The sequence below is a fragment of the Phyllostomus discolor genome, chromosome 3 (genome assembly GCF_004126475.2).
Source record: "Phyllostomus discolor isolate MPI-MPIP mPhyDis1 chromosome 3, mPhyDis1.pri.v3, whole genome shotgun sequence".
NCBI lineage: Eukaryota > Metazoa > Chordata > Mammalia > Chiroptera > Phyllostomidae > Phyllostomus > Phyllostomus discolor.
Genome location: NC_040905.2, coordinates 113,310,990 through 113,326,863, shown reverse-complemented (window position 1 = coordinate 113,326,863; position 15,874 = coordinate 113,310,990). Strand labels below are relative to the sequence as shown.

The window sequence follows — 15,874 nt, the reverse complement described above, 5'->3', positions numbered from 1 at the left end:
TTTGTTTTGTTTTTAAATCCTCACCCAAAGACATTTTTTCATTGCTTTTAGAGAGAGAGGAAGGGAGAGAGAGAAATACTGATGCAAGAGAGAAGCATCTACTGGTTGCTTCCCGTTAAGTGCCTAGACCTGGGATGTATACACCCAGACGAGGGACCAAACCCACAACCTAGAAAGGGTTAGGAGACAACATCTGGGCACAGGGGCCACAGAGCAGATTGTCTCAGTGAGGGTAGTGGACGGTACCTTCCTAACACACCTAGAAATGTTCTAATGTTATAATAAAGGTTTCTATATTCCGATATTAAATAGATTAAACATATTTGAAATGATTTTACCCATCTTAGCACCGTTGCTACATGTCGGGCTCTGCTTTTGAATTAATATCTTTTCTATAAGATAACTGAATGGAAATCTGCCTAGATCTTGACCCACACGCAGGCATTTCAGTCTGGAATCACTAAGGGCAAAGCCAAAAAGGGAGGAGCCATACAATTTCCTTATTGGCCACCGAGGGAGACAGGGCAGGGTGCCGAGGAGAGTAGCCCCGGCTCAGTGGAGCCTCTTGCCAGGAGGGGGCGCCCACCGCGCGAATGCAGCGCCTGGTCTCAGGGATAGTAGGCTGTGGAGGCTGCGCCCCCGGGGAACACAGTGATTGGCTGTGACCTGAGATAGAAAGCGCTGTTGCCTCTGATTGGCTGCCAGGGGTAGCTAGTGCCAGCCAATGCGCGAGACTAGTAGACCGTTAGCGCATTTGCTCTTGATTGGCTGGAACCCCGAGGGGAGCGGTTCCGATTGGCCCGGCCGCTGTCCGCCAGCGTGGCCTCCAGCGGGCGGTATGTGGCCACGACTGACCGCGCGAGCTAAACTCTGGCGCAGCGGCAAGTGCAGTGACCGCAGTGACTACAACGACCAAGCTGGCAGCGCGGCTCCCCCGCTCCCGCTCGCACCCGCGGCTGGTCCGCGCCCGCGCCCACTCGCGGCTGGGCCGGGCCCGTGCGTCGCTATCGCTGACCCGGCCGCCCACCCCGACCCTGCCGCACCCGCCGCTACCCGGCTTGCCTCCGGGTCTGAGACCGGAGCCCCCGCCGTCCTCAGCGCTAGCCCTGGCCGAGTTGCCTCCGCTGCCTGCGCTCCCGTTGCGGCCCGAGCCGCTGGCACCTTGGGGCCCCGGCGCCTACCTGGCGCTGCCCGAGCTACCTCCCGAGGCTTGCGCGCCGGAGCCGCCCGCCGCCGCTCTCGCCCTGCAGGACCTCCCACGCCTGCCTGCGCCTGCGCCACCGCCCGCGCACCTGCCGCTGCCGCCGTTGCCGGAGACCGCGATCGTCGCCACTCCCGGGCCTGTGGGCGCGCGAGGCCGTCCGCCACTGGTAGCCGAGACGCCCCCACAACCGCTGCCGCCGCTGCCCGCACGGCCCTCGCCTTTCAACCTACTGGCGCCGCCTGCGCCCTGCGACCCCTGGCCACTGCCCCCTTTCTCACCTCCCCTGCCGCCGGCGCTGCCACCACCTCACTTCTTCCTGTCGCCGCCCTGTTGACAGTCCGGCGTGGACGAGTGGGTAGGCAGCCCACCCTGGACACGGGGCTTTGCTCCTCGCCGCCTTCCCCACGGACAGATCTGGAAGGCGTGAGGCAGAGCCCGGCCTGGGGAAGAGGGGTCTGTCAGGGCAGAAGCCCAGTTTGGGGGGAGGAAGCAGTAAGTCTGAAAATAAACTCATTTATTCCATTTTCTTCTCCTGCCCTACAGCAAGCCTCTTGTCTCGTTATTTGAGAATGTAATTCATCCCCTGTGTTGATAAGCTGGGTGGTGATCTGGGCGGGTGGGGCTCCAGGGCACAGCATGTGGCTTGAGGAAATGAAAACAAAAGTTTAAAATATTTTAACTAAAGGTACCTCAAATATTTCATTTTCACTCTCTTTTTTCTTTTTGCTATTGTTTCCATTTGGTCCAATGCATGGAAGAGGCTTCCAGGGTGGTTAAAAGGATGGATGCCTAGTGGTTTCAGGGAGAGGCTCAGGCAAAAGCCAGATGCCAGGGGACCCCTTTGAGGGGCAGAGGGGCCCCTCAAAGACCTCTGGGCTCCAAAGGCTCCTAGGTGATTGAGAGTGAGCTGGAGAACCTCACCCAGCCCAGTTTGGGGGCTGGACAGCCTGTGGAGGTTAGCCAGGTGGCCACCCATCTTCTAGATGGGTTTCACCTTCTCATCCAAGAAGTGGTTCTCCAGAAAGCTACAGAGATGACAGTCTGTGTCAGTAGAACCCAAGGCATGCAGATCCAAAAGCTCCAGGTTCAGGTCCTTCTCCATGATCTCAGCATCTTCAGTTTTACCCCATTCCTCTTGGGAAGGCTTTGGCATGTCCTTCCAGGGTTCAGCCACTGCTCTGGTTTTGCATCTTTAATAGAAACTAGGTGCCCTCAAGCTTCTCCTCAGCCAGCTCATGGAGGAAGTGGCCTATGCCCTCCAGAGCCACATCTTCGAGGTTGAAATAGCCCAGAGAGAGGTAGCTGTAGGAGGTCTACAGATGTACCTTCACCAGGCGGTTCACAGCATTCTCCACCTGGGTGGAATAATTCTGATTAATTTGAGAGCTCATGGTTTGGCAAAAAAAATTAAGGTAAAAAACCCCCACCCAACTGTGTTGGCTGTTTTAGGAGGCTGAGGATGGCTGAGGTGGTTCTGAAGGTGGTGACTGGAAAAGAGGTTGGAGAGGCCATGGCCGGGTGGCTCGGTCGGTTAGAGCATCATCCTGATATGCCAAGGCTGTGGGTTTGGGCCTCTATCACGGCACATACAAGAATCAATCAGTGAATGCGTGAATAAGTGGAACAACAAATTGATGTTTCTCTTCTTCCTCTCTCTAAAATCTATTTTTTAAAAACTTGGAGAAAAAGAATTAACAGGCTGGAGGGTGGTTGGAAGCTGGAAGAAGGGGAGTCCCTGGGTCTGTTTCATTCAAACACTATGAAGCAAGAGACAGATCCAGGGGACCTACAGAGGGCAGTGCCTCATTTTCTCTTATAGAGTTTGGATGCCATCGCTGAGGCCCTCCTCCGCTTAGGTTTGTATGTCTTTTTGGAAACTCGATCCTGCCTTCTAAGTCTGAAGTCATACTTTCAGCTGAAATAGATTCGGGGTCCTGAGGGCCTGGGCGCACTGGGAATAGTGTTGAACAATCGATACTGGGCCCTGGAATGAGGGTTGTGAGGTCATCCCCAAGGGACAGGAAAGCTCCCACGGTGAGTCATGAGAGGAAGCCCCTGTTCTCTCCCCATCTTCACCTGCCCTCCCAGTTTCTCCCCAGCATGTACAACTCAGAATAAAGTTCTCTTTGTTACTCAGGTGGCTTGGGCTCAGGTAACCAGGCAGACGCCCTATCTCAATGGGCTCTTCTGTAGCAACAGTATCAGGAAGCCAACTTGACCTTGGGGGACCTCTGAGATCCTGGAACCTATCAGCAACAAAGGCAGTGTAAGAGTTTCCTGTGACTACTGTAGCAAGTCACTACAGCTGGGTGGCTTAAACCAACAGAACTTTATTCTTTCCTAGCTCTGGAAGCCAAAAGTCCAAAATCAAGGTATTGCAGGACTGTCCCTACCAAGGCTCTAGGGGAGGATTCTTCCTTGTCTCATCCAGCGTCAGGTGGCTCCTGGTGTTCCTTGGCTTGTAGCCAAGTCACTCCAGTCTCTGTCTCCATCTTCACATGGCTTTCTCCTGTGTCTGTATCTCAAATCTCTCCCAGCCTTTTTTTCCTGATTCACCTGTCATGGGATATAGGGCCCACCGTAAATCCAGAAGGATCTCATCTTGAATTTTTAACCTAATTACACCTGCAAAGACCCTTTTTGCAAATAAGGCCACACTCACAGGTTCCAGGGCTTAAGGCCACCCAGCATTGGGTGCCACCATCCAATCCATATGGGTAGTACCTTTCCCCTTTGGGGCTAGCCCACAGCCTGAGCTGTCTTCCCAGCTTCCCTCTCTGTGTTTTAGGCTCTGTCCCTCACTGACCTGGAGCCCTGGTTGCGCTTGGAGTCCCCAGACAGGAGCCTAAGGCACTAGTACCTTGATAAAACTTTCACTGGCACAGGAATTAAAAAAAAAAGAGAGAGAGTGATGGTCTTTTCCTCTTCGTTGAATGATGGCCAAGTTCTCATTCCTGCTGGCCTGTCGCTTCCTCTGTCCTCTTTAGGTCCCGTAGCCCTCCTCTCTTCTCAGCTAAGGATCAGACAGTAAATGGGAAGGGCAAAACAATGTGTATCTTTCAAGAAGATGATGTTGAGCCCTGGCTGGTGTGGCTCAGTTGGTTGGAGCCCCACTTGCATATTGTTCTGTATACTGAAAGGTTAGGGGTTCAATTCCCGATCAGGGCACATACCTAGGTTGTGGGTTCGATCCCCACTTGGGGTGCATATGGGAGACAACCAATTGATGTTTCTCTCTCCGACTCTCTCCCTTCCTCTCTCTAAAATCAATAAATATATTTTTACAAAGTAAACAATAAAAGACAGTATTGAGAGAGCACCTCCACTCTCAAAACTCTACCTGGATAACTACTGCTGGTTGAAAGCTGACAATTACAACTGTTAATAAAGTTCATTGCTACCCAATCAATGGAGTCTGTCCATGCTTAGAAGTGAAGCTGCCATTGTCCTCTTGACAAAACAGCTTGTTAACACCTATAGCAACCCCCAAGATATATGAGGGACTGGTGGCCTGGGCAAATGCCTTTGGTGATTGGAGATGAGTAGGACAGACTTCTCCCTTATTGTACAGCCAGGAGGCACCTGAGATTAGGGCAGCTGTGACTTGCTCAGTGCAGCCCTGGGGCAGGGTTGGCACCAGGTCTGACCCAGGGTCCAGTGAGCTGCCTGCTGCAGGTGGTGAGCAAACACCAGTGCTCTCTGCATCGGAGGCCCAGACACGGTGAAAGTGAGTCAGGGTGGAGAGTGGTTTCTTGTGGAATCAGATCCAGATGTGGCTCTCTGCAGAGACTTCCTGGCACAGGGAGCCTCTAGAAGTAGGGGGAACAAGAGGGTGGCTGGCTCTGGGGAGGGGGTGCAGGTGGGGTGGCAGTGTGGGGAGGCAGTATGGGGCTTAGCCATTGGGCTGCACTGCTGGCTGCCTCCAGAGAAAGGCACCAGAAGGCCCAACTTTACGAGCTCCCCCATAGGCTGGGGAAGGAGCCAGCTTTGAAGTCAGGGTCTGGAGTGTCATCAGGTTGGTCCTGTTTCATGCATGTACACATAGGCCACATTTCCTTAACGTGTTTCCATGTCTGTAAAGTGGGGGTTGTAAAACCAGTGAGAATTCTTAAGGAATCTCAAGGTTTGATCCACACCTTTAGGTTTAGGAACCTGGATGGGCTTTTGTACCAGTAACACTGGGGCTTCAGGCATCATCCCAGTAGGTGATGCCCTTGGGTTGTGTAGCCCCCAAACCCACTTCCAGGCCCACTCCTTGAAGGGGCTGGTGGAGAGCAAGGCTGACCCCTGCCCCGGTTTCCTCTCTAGGTAGAAGGGGAATGCTCTCCTGTCCCACCTCTTTCTGGGGCAGGGGCAGATGGGGATAGGGATTCCAACTGAGGTGTTAAAGTGCCCTTGAGTTGCTAACCTCAGTGGGGATCTCAACCCTCCATATCAATGGCATTCCAGTCCCATCACAGTCTCAGCTTCAGGCTCCAACTGCAACCCTTCGGTTTCCAGATGCAACTGAATCCAGGTGTACCAGGGGAGCTCAGAGAGGGCTTGGGGCCTCCTGGCCTCTTTCCAAGAAGGGCTGAGGGCAGGAAGTCCATTCTTGCTTAGGTGCCCCGTGAATCCGACCCCTGCCTATGAATCTCCCTCTCCCTCCACCCCCAGTGGGCAGCTCCTCCAACCTCCCTCTTCTGGCCTGTTTTCCAACAAATTGCCCCACTTTTACTCTCCCTCTAGGCAGCACCTTATCAAAGTGTGGTGGGGGGAGTGGGTGACAGGTAGGAGGAAGCTGAAGCCACCAGGCCACCCTGGAGGCACCTCTGGTAGACCAGTCTCTACAGGTGGGGAATAAAAGGGAGGGTGTCTTTATCCTTTGGACACCCACCTCCCATGTGGCTGGCCAGCCCCTAGCAGTGTGGGGTCTCCCCCTTCTTGAATGTAGATATTTGGGGCCAAAGAACTGAGGTCTAAAAAAAAATTAGGGGCCCCTTAGTGCCTTCTCGGGACGCTAGGGTTCCTTGGTGTGTGTGTGCAGCACAGACAAGGCCCCATGACAACGTTGGGGGTTGGTGCTGAAGAGCTGCCTGTGGAACTGGTGGGCCCTGAAACAGGCCTGACTGCAGGCTGACCAACTGTCCTAGATTCCCCAGGATGCAGGACTCAGTCCTGAAACCAGAATGACGAGTGGGTCACCTTAAGGCCAAGGCAGGAGACAGACTGTGCTGGGCCTGGGGGCCCCAAAAGGCCCTAGCCTGGGGCTGCCTGGGATGGGAGGCCTTGTGGGCGGGTCGGTGGGCCCTTCCAGAGACCTGGGCTTGCTGAATGCGCCTGACATCTGCCCAAACCTGTGGAGCTGGATTCCTGGCAGTCCTGCCGACTATAGAGGGAGCCCACTGAAAGCTTGCTTCTATTTGCCTTTCGGCTCAGCTACCCTTCCTCCCCATGCAACTGAAGCCTTAGGGGCTGAAGGAACTGGGCAAGCCCTGCCCAAGATATTCCATGCCCATCACAGCCTGCTGTCATCAGCACTCCCCTCACAGTCCTCAGACATCCAAGGGCCACCAGGTCAGCCCCTCACACTGGACAGCATTGCCCCATGGCCCTGTGGGAAGCACCAGGTATAGAGGAGGTCCCCATCACAGGGGCCCACTTGCAGACCCACAGATTGATTATCTCTGGCCTCAGTCTCCCCATTTTAGGGGGATGGGTTCTCAAACTTTTGGGGTCAACCACCCCTTTGCAAATCTGCAGAAAATATAGACCCCTCTTACAAAAATATCCTAAAACCCACTCCCAGAGCAATGCACCAACCTGAAGTTAGAGTCATTTATGAATAAAGCCCCTTCGGGGTAAGTGCGGACACACCTAACACCCTCCCCTCTCCCAGGGTTGTAGGGGTGGTGCAGTGACCAGGTGTGTGTGGGGTCCTCCCGCCCTCCAGGACACACATTGAGGGACGCCTTCTCACAGGGCAGTCAGGCCTCTGCTCTTCCTCAGGAGGGATGGAGGTGAGAGGATCTCCCAGGAGAGGGCTGTCTTTGAGAGTCCTCCCAACCACCCTGGAGAGTGGAATTTTCATCAGACCCCTCAGCTTTCATACAATTCGCAGTTCTTAGCACCCAGGGAGGGGCTTGAAGGAATTCATAACCCATGCCCTAAAATGAGGGGCTCGAGTTTGTGGGCCTCAGGAGGTTTCTCAAAGAGGTCTTTGACCCAAGGTGGTTAAGGAACTTGACCTTTTGTTATCTATTCCAGGTGAGAGGGGCAGGATTTCAGCTATGGTCTGTGTGCCTCCAGGCCGCCTCCCGCAGAGGGTGTCATGGAGCTCTGCTTGGCCTTGAGGACAGGGTCTTTCCTGAGGACTGTGAGGCAGGGCTCAGGGAGACGGGAGTCACCTGGGCCGAACTCCTGTTGCCTTCCTCCTGGGTGTCTCATCCAGAGCCATCACTTGCTCCCCACGGGCAAGGGGAGCTCCTGCCCCTGCTGCTCTTTCCCTTTCACCCAAGCCGCGAGTGCTCCTCCCCCACTTCTACAACAGGCTCTTTATCCTCTGGCCTCTAGAGACTTCATAGCAACTCAGCTTGGCCCCCAGTTTCAGTGGAGGGGGTGGAGAGGGCATACCTGAGCTGAGGTATAACTGAGGGAGTGATTTTCTAGGCCGTTGCCTGGACGATGCCACCTGAGCTGGGCGCCAGGCACCTGTCGCCTAGGGAACGGTGCGGGCGGGGCCCTTCCCTAGGGAGCAGCTAGGGCTTCTGGGCTCAAACAGGAGACAGATCGAATTCCGGAGAGTCCTAGCCACGGGGTATGGGCGGGTGGGGGTGCGCGATACTGGGAAAGCTGGGATACGTTTGCATCATCAAGAAACGAACCAGGCCAGGGAGAGCAAGGACAGCGGGGGAGGGGCGAAGGAGTCTCAGGAAGGGGCGCTGAGCCCCGCAACTGCCTCACTTCTTTGTCCTGAGCCAGTTACATTTCTTCTCCCAGAGCCGATGCTCAGTCTCACCACTCCTTTGTCCCTGGGTTCCCACGGGCATAGATGTTCTTCTCTCCTCCCCTGTTCCTTCCTGGTCACGGTATGCCCTCCCCGCCAACTTCGAGTCCTCCTCCCCTCCCAGCCCCGCCTCCTCTCCGTAGCACTGGCCTCCCCAGTCTTCGCTTGGCTGCTCCTCCCCTGCCTCCGCCTTAAAACCCCCATGCCTGCTGCCAGGAGCCGGCAGTCCCCAGGTGGCATCCGGCAGGGGTATACTGCTCAGCGTGAACCTGCGCCAGTCAGAGGGGACGAGGCTCTCTCCAGCCTGAAGGTGGGTTGGAGGGAAGGTTCTATGTAGCTGGTCAGACGGGCAGTGATTGGGGCGTGACTGCAGGGTGGCAGAAGAAGCAGCCACTGGGCGACTGATGGGCGACGGGCATCTCGAGGGGATACCAGCCACTCAGCTGAGCAGGTCTGTGAGATTTTGTATTTGTCGGGGGTCAGAGACACACTTGTGAGGGGCACGGAGCGAGGAGGTGCCTTGTAAGAAAGAGGTCTACAAATGTGAGAACTGTCCTGGCCTGAGGACACTGTCCATTCCTGGCTGGAGCAAGACCCCTACTTGGCAGCATCTGACGACTCACTCCTCAGTTTACCGGACTACCAAGAGTTGAGAAGACCTAACCGAAGGGGCAGATGGCTTCAGCTGGCCTAGAACTCCTGGGCATGACCCTGGCCGTGTTGGGCTGGCTGGGGACCCTGGTGTCCTGCACCCTGCCCCTGTGGAAGGTGACCGCCTTCATCGGCAACAGCATCGTGGTGGCCCAGGTGGTGTGGGAGGGACTGTGGATGTCCTGCGTGGTGCAGAGCACGGGCCAGATGCAGTGCAAGGTGTACGACTCCATTCTGGCGCTGCCCCAGGACCTGCAGGCTGCCCGAGCCCTCTGTGTGGTTGCCCTCCTGCTGGCCCTGCTTGGCCTGCTGGTGGCCATTACGGGCGCCCAGTGCACCACCTGTGTGGAGGACGAAGGTGCCAAAGCCCGCATCGTACTCACCGGGGGGGTCATCCTCCTCCTCTCAGGCATTCTGGTTCTCATCCCCATCTGCTGGACAGCCCACGCTATCATCCAGGACTTCTACAACCCCCTGGTGGCTGAGGCCCTCAAACGGGAGCTGGGGGCCTCCCTTTACCTGGGCTGGGCAGCAGCTGCCCTGCTCATGCTGGGTGGGGGCCTCCTCTGCTGCACATGCCCTCCACCCCAGATCGACCGGCCCCGAGGACCCAGGCTGGGCTACTCCATCCCCTCCCGCTCAGGCACCTCTGGGATGGACAAGAGGGACTACGTGTGAGGTGAAAGAAGTCTCCGGAAACCCGCTGCTCTGAGCCTGGACTTTCTGCTGGATGCTTTCTCTAACCCCTGCCTTCTACCACCAACCCCTTCCCCACGTGACACCCACTTTCCAGGAGCTCCAGCCAGCTTGGCTTCTGGGCTAGTCTCACATGGCCTGGTTGAGCCCATGCCCTCCTCAGTGGGGTCTGACCTCCTGGCCTGCCTCTCAAAACCAGTTGCTTTTTTTCCTGCTGCCCAGGTCCTGGGTTGGGCCTCCTCCCCTGCCCCTGGAACCCGGGCCTCATCCGAAGGACAGTAGCTCCTTGGCTCAAACAAGCAGAGGATCATGCTCTGCTTGCTCTGGAGCTGGTCTGCTCCAGCTTGGCCAGCACATACCTGCATTCAGAGACCCAGGCCGGACCAGAAGGTCCACCCTACTCCCCTGCCCCAAATGGAGTTCCCAGAATAAAGATTATTTGTACCTCTGGCTGCCTTGATCTGTGATTAGGCAGGGAAGCCCAGGTGACCTCCCCAGGGCTTTTTCAAGCCAAGGTCTGATCCAGGTCCTGCCCTATGGGTAAACCTCACTCAGGCCATGCTAGGCAGGGGGCAACAAAGGAGGCCAGTCACTCACACTCACTGCACACCGGGCTGGAACTCAATAGCTTCCCAGCAACACCAAAGGCAAGTAACAAAGCAAAACAAAACACTTTATTTAATAAAAATTGCTGAGTGTGGGTGTGGCATAGCAGAAGTGTACAGGGCCCAGAGATGAGGGTCAGGGTCCCACAGCATGGCTGAGAAGCAACTCTGGGCCGAGGACGAAAGAACCAGAGGTCAGAATCTTTGGAGGTAGGTGGTTTCTGGTAACTTATCATCTGCCCTTCTCAAGGCTACTTGATGCTCAAGAGTCCCTGGGCTTCTAGAGGCCTGACCAGCAAGGTGGGGCTCATCCCTGCAAATCCAGGGAGGCCCTGCCCCAACAGCAGCAGGAACTCTTGGGGACAGACCATCAAAGCAACTTGTCACAAAGCACCTGGCCAGGCCAGACTCCCAGATGGGAATGTCCAAGGTGGAGAAAGATCCAGAAACTCTTCAGTGTTGTCTCCTTGGTTCCATCATCCAAAGACAGGCCAGCAGCAGAGCCCAGGTGGGAGTCTGTTTCTTCTTGGTTCAGTGTTTATCAAATAGATTAAAAGGAAAACCCCCTCCCCCAATAATAAAAAGAAAAACAAAAGCAATCGAGAAACCATTGTGCATTTTGATGATTCCAGCTCAGGGGTAGGCTCCATTGTCAAGGGAACCCACTCTCCCACCCACATCAGACATAATTCTTGGTGGGGTATTCAGAGGGTCCCTGAGAGTTGGCGCGTGGGGCAGATGCTGAGTATCGCGCCAGGTAGTGGCTGGAGCCCTGAGACCCCCTGGAAGGGCAGGTGTAGCACAGCAGCCCCCCACCCAGCAACAAAAGGCCAGATGCTGCCCAGCCCAGGTAGAGGGAGGCCCCCAGCTCCCGCTTTTGGGCCTCTGCCACCAGGGGGTTGTAGAAGTCCTGAATGATGGCATGGGCCGTCCAGCAGATGGGGATGAGGGTCAGGACCCCTGAGATGACAAAGATGACCCCAGAGGTGAGCACCAGATGGGCCTTGGAGTCCTTGTCCTCTACACAGGTGGTGCACTTGGCCCCACCAAGGTAGATCAGCAGGCCCACCAGGGCAACGAGGAGGGTGATGACACAGAGGGCTCGGGCAACCTGCAGGTCCTGGGGCAGCGCCAGCATTGAGTCGTACACCTTGCACTGCATCTGGCCCGTGCTCTGCACCACGCAGGACATCCACAGTCCCTCCCACACCACCTGGGCCACCACGATGCTGTTGCCGATGAAGGCGGTCACCTTCCACAGGGGCAGGGCACAGGACACCAGAGCGTTCACCCAGCCAAGCAGTGTCAGGACAATCCCCAGTATTTGCAAACCAGCAGAGGCCATGACGAGGTTGAGGTTGAAAGCTGTGTTGAGGGACAGAACAGAGTAATGTTTATGACCAGCTGGTCCAGATTCCTCATTCCCAATGACTGCCAACCCTGATGCCATGTGCCATGGCCACACAGAACACCAAAGGTATGAACCCTGGGAGTTGGGATGCCATGTCCTGTCCCTGAGCCTCTTTTTCTTATGGGCAAAATGAGCATTAGTGCTTTACCATTTATTTCTTTTTCCCTAGTTATGTGACAGGCACTGTCTTACAATAGTGAATAAATAAGCCACTTGGTCCTGGCTGTTTTGAGTACAAATGAAAGATAATATAAAGCCTAAGCAAGTGTTAGTTCCTAGCTTCAGCCACTATGGGTACATTTTATCAAACAGCAAAGTGACAAAAAGGGGATGAAGTGACAGCGAAATCTTTAGGTATCTTCCACAGGGTGTACAGACGGAAGGCTGGCTCGAGCTATTGAGTTTCAATCTCAAAACCACCAAGATTAGAGATCCAAGCTTTCTCTTACCAGCCAGTAGGAGTGTCCAAACCCCTCACCCCAACATGGTTCCATACCTCAGGCAGGAGGTTTCCAGTTTGATCTCAGAGATCTTGTGTTCTGGGTGGCTCACCAATCCCCATTTCACCTTCCCTAGCCCAGCCCAGCCCAGCCCAGCACGAGCCAACAATCCCTGAAGAGGCAGAGGAGATGAGGGGAAAAAAACGGTCTCCCACCCAAAAGCACTTCCTTCCCTATGGCCACTCTTCTGCTCTCCCTTTGGGGCCACAAAACATACCCCCAAGGTCAGGGACATTTTTCTTGTGTGTGTGTGTGTGTGTGTGTGTGTTTGGCCCCAAATGCCATCCTCTCAGGACACAACTTCCCTAAAAGGAGCTAAAATCCTTGGGGTCTATCCAGTGAACCAGTTCTTCTACAGCAGCCTCCCCACACCTGTCTCCCCTCACATCTCACTTAGTGTCGGGGGTCTCCACTCGGATCAGTTTTGTTCGGGTTCTTGTTGTGGCTGGCTCTCCATTGCCCAAAGTTCCCGCACACCGCTCGGACCTAAACCTAGCACCAGCCCAGCAGTGTAGCCAGAGGGCAGGTTCTCCATTCACTTTTTCAACTGAGCCTGAGTTGAAGACCTCGGGGGAGATCAGACGGGGTGGCCCACCCCTTGCTGGTCCCAGTCCCCTGTCTACACCTCCAGCCGTCCGGCCGAGTTACAGCCGAGGCCAGCCAGCCTAGGCATCCTGCACCTCGTCTGCCCTCGACCCATTCCCTTTCCACACACCATGGGCTCGACTCGTGGCGAGGGTGCTCCTTCCCGCTCCCGATTCCTACTTCCCTTGGGAGTCCGGCCCGAAGGTGGGTGTCCTCAGCTCCCCAACAGCCTGGGAGCCGCTCGAGAGGTAAAGTTTAATGGCGGCGCCCGCCTAGGGTCTGCTCCCGCAGGTGAGGGGGAGGGGCGACGGATCCAGATGCAGCGCAGGTGGGGGAGGGGCGCCCGGGTTTCGGTGCCTTTGTCCCAGGGGAGGAGGGAAGGGGAGTTTAACCCTTTTCGAACAGCCGAAGGACCCGATCTGTCCCTCGCCGGGGCCTCGCCGACCCCAGTGGCCGCCGCCAGATCAGTCCAGGTTGTCCATGCTGCCTGTCCCCTGCACCCCGTTCCTCTAGGTATCCACCTCCTCCTTCCCAATACGCACACTGCCCGCAGGGTCACCTGAGAAGGAAGGAGTCCGCGGAGATTCCTAGGAGCCGCAAGTGTGAGGATGGGGCGGAGGCGGGAATTTAAAGAGGTAGTGACGTCACTGGACCACCGCCCCGGGGAGGGGCAGAGACCCCAAGCAGACCACTGAGGGTGCGCGAATCTTGACCTCCACGTCCTCAGCTCTGGAGACTGGGTGCGGGTGTGGGGACTCGGGCGGCTGACGTCGGGGCCGCAGCGGGTCGGGGCGCAGGGCGTGGAGCCAAATGGAACTTGGGTCTCGGCTCCGCCACTTTCCCGAGCCTTAGTTTCATACTCGGAAAATGGAGACAAGCACCCATTTTACTAGGTAATTATATCCTAAGGTAGAAATTAAAGGATACATCCTTATTTTAATATGATACCCCCGGGGTCCTTAATAAAGCTGCAGTTATCTCTGCCTTGGGTGGTCTCGTGTCTGATTCCGCCCACACACACCTCCCGGACCTGAGCCCGGAGAGCCCAGCTCGTCTGCGTCCCGCGAAGTCCCCAGGCTCGCGCACACGCGGACGCTGTTTGCAGAGCCGATGACTGAATTTAGCGGGCCGGCGGGCGGGGCGGGGCGTCTGGGGGCCGGCCGCGGCGAGCGGCCCGCCCCGGAAGGCGGGGGCGGGGACCCGGCTGAGGCCGTCTGTCCCCGGGACTCGCGGCGGTCTCAGATGGCAGCGGCCGCGGGACGCGCACCATGGCTCTCAGCCTGCTGTGCCCGCTGCTGCGGCTCCTTGTACTGGGGCTCGGGCTGCCGCTGCTGTGCGCGGCGGCTGGGGAGCCGGTGTCAGGTACGCCGGGCTGGGGCTGGTCGGGAGGGCGGGAGGGCCGGGAACCCTCAATCGGGGACCGGGGGCCAGCTTTGGGGACCTAGAGGAGGGGGCAGAACTGGGGTTCCATGGAATCGGGAGGCAGGTAGTTTCTAGACACCGCGCTGCCTGGCCAGGGGAAGTCCCATCTCGCTCCGAGCTTCATCCCCAGTCCCGGCCTCAGTTTCCCGCCTGTCCAACTTGGACTCGGAAGTGGAGAAAGTTTGAAGGCCGGATGTCTGGTCCGGTGACGGGGCATGCCCCCAGCTTGGTCAATACCGGGTCTGCCCAGTCCCAGTGACCGGAGTCTGGGGACGGTGTCTAGACAGGCACGGGGGGTCTGCGCCCCATACCATGTGTGGTGCCCCCTTCCATCCGGTGACTTCAGTGCCCAGCTATGCGGGGGGGAGGGGAGAGGACCGGGGTCGGGCCCAGTGCCCAGGAATGAGTCACCCGGCGGCGGCGGTGAGGGGGTGTGGGGACCTCACCCCTCCCCCAGCCTCCCGCGCTATGCCCCTCTTCACCCCCCGCTGCTGCCACGTCCGGGTCAGGTCGTGCGGGTCACCTGTGAGGAATGCGGAGGGCGCCGGTGACTCACGTTATACGATCCGGCCGACCCTGACTTCAGCCCCGAGAATAGCCGCGTCCCAACCCCAGCCTCTGACCCATGGCCCCTTCCTCAGGCACCACTCCGTGCTCTCGTGGCAGCTCTTGGAGCGCGGACCTCGACAAATGCATGGACTGCGCGTCGTGTCCAGCGCGACCGCACAGCGACTTCTGCCTGGGCTGTGAGTGGAGGGCGGGGCCAGAGGCGAGTGGACCCCAGACCGGGGGGAGAGTTGCTGGGGTAGAGGAGGGAGCAGGTGGCTTCAGATATGGGGAATTACGTGGGAAGGAGAAGCGGGCAAGGGCTCCAATTGGGGTAGGGGCGGGGTAGGGGCCACGGTAGGGGAAAGACTTGAGGGTCAGATCTAGGGGGTGGAACTGGCCCAGGGAGGGTTGAGGTCTGACTTCAAGTCCTGCCCCTAGGCGCAGGGGCCCCTTCAGCCTCATTTGGGCTGCTGTGGCCCATCTTGGGGGGCGCCATGAGCCTGGCCCTCGTGCTGGGGCTACTTTCCGGCTTCCTGGTCTGGAGACAGTGCCGCAGAAGAGAAAAATTTACCAGTAAGTATGCCCTGGCCCACCCACCCCCCATAACTCCTCAATATTTCCCCAGCTCATGACGACCCCTCTTCTTATCTTGCAGCTCCCATTGAGGAGACCGGTGGGGAAGGCTGTCCTGGCGTGGCGCTGATCCAGTGACAATGAGTGTCCTTGGTCAGCAGGAGGCGGTGCCCACTTTTCATTCATTCATTCATTCATTCAGAGCCAGCCCCTGCCTCCCAGACACAGCCAGAGCCAGGCTGCTCCAGTCATGGGGGTGTGCAGGGATGGGGGACAGGTGAATCACTTCTCTGAGGCCTGGATCCAGAGTTCTGGCTCCAGGACAGAAAAGGAGACCCAGGCCCACTCACACCAGATAACTGACATTAAAAAATGCAACATTTGCATAAGGGTCCCCTACCCCCATGGTCTGGGGGTCAGGCTGAAGTGAGGGACAGACAGAACACCATGCCCCACCCACTCAGATGTGCTGAAATTTCAGCACTGGGGTCTCAGCCTGCAGGGGGTGGGTTAGGGATCTGTTCCTAATGCTAGGGGGCTGGCCCTCTAGGGGGGCTGGCCCTGAGACACTGTACCCCCAACTCTCAAAGAGTGGGGAGATATTTATTTTGGGGAGAAAGTTTGGAGGGATGGGAGAATTTATTAATAAAAGAATCTTTAACTTTAAATGGATTGGAGAGTGGCATGATTCCC

At 56.9% G+C, this 15,874-nt stretch overlaps 3 protein-coding genes and 1 pseudogene across 4 annotated transcripts; 2 read left to right on the top strand and 2 right to left on the bottom strand.

The window, feature by feature from the left end:
* Positions 1–1,834: 1,834 nt before the first annotated feature.
* Positions 1,835–2,595, bottom strand: LOC114509272 (annotated as a pseudogene).
* A 5,441-nt stretch (positions 2,596–8,036) lies between these two features.
* Positions 8,037–9,984, top strand: CLDN9 (claudin 9). The gene has a single exon (XM_036019994.1). The coding sequence runs from the start codon at positions 8,865–8,867 to the stop codon at positions 9,516–9,518; it is 654 nt and encodes a 217-aa protein (XP_035875887.1). The 5' UTR covers positions 8,037–8,864; the 3' UTR covers positions 9,519–9,984.
* Positions 9,985–10,786: 802 nt separating this feature from the next.
* On the bottom strand, positions 10,787–13,644 carry CLDN6 (claudin 6). 2 transcript variants are annotated; one of them, XM_036019993.1, is made up of 2 exons: positions 13,197–13,644; positions 10,787–11,506 (listed from the first exon to the last, which is right to left on the bottom strand). In XM_036019993.1, the coding sequence occupies exon 2, from the start codon at positions 11,484–11,486 to the stop codon at positions 10,821–10,823; it is 666 nt and encodes a 221-aa protein (XP_035875886.1). In that variant the 5' UTR covers positions 11,487–11,506; positions 13,197–13,644; the 3' UTR covers positions 10,787–10,820. The 2 variants fall into 2 exon arrangements, with proteins under 2 accessions (XP_035875886.1, XP_028366670.1); XM_028510869.2 differs by having other exon boundaries at positions 10,787–11,511; positions 13,197–13,643.
* A 192-nt stretch (positions 13,645–13,836) lies between these two features.
* TNFRSF12A (TNF receptor superfamily member 12A) lies at positions 13,837–15,849 on the top strand. The gene is made up of 4 exons (XM_028511009.2): positions 13,837–13,999; positions 14,701–14,805; positions 15,047–15,181; positions 15,264–15,849. Exons 1-4 carry the CDS (start codon positions 13,906–13,908, stop codon positions 15,317–15,319), a joined length of 390 nt encoding a protein of 129 aa, XP_028366810.1. The 5' UTR covers positions 13,837–13,905; the 3' UTR covers positions 15,320–15,849.
* Positions 15,850–15,874: the final 25 nt, after the last annotated feature.

Bases quoted from the DNA above. Each gene is read 5' to 3' on its own strand.
- CLDN9 (XM_036019994.1), top strand. From the start codon at position 8,865: ATGGCTTCAGCTGGCCTAGAACTCCTGGGCATGACCCTGGCCGTGTTG.
- CLDN6 (XM_036019993.1), bottom strand. From the start codon at position 11,486: ATGGCCTCTGCTGGTTTGCAAATACTGGGGATTGTCCTGACACTGCTT.
- TNFRSF12A (XM_028511009.2), top strand. From the start codon at position 13,906: ATGGCTCTCAGCCTGCTGTGCCCGCTGCTGCGGCTCCTTGTACTGGGG. The intron at 14,000-14,700 runs GTACGCCGGGCT...CCCCTTCCTCAG, and splicing joins GGCTGGGGAGCCGGTGTCAG to GCACCACTCCGTGCTCTCGT. The intron at 14,806-15,046 runs GTGAGTGGAGGG...TCCTGCCCCTAG, and splicing joins CAGCGACTTCTGCCTGGGCT to GCGCAGGGGCCCCTTCAGCC.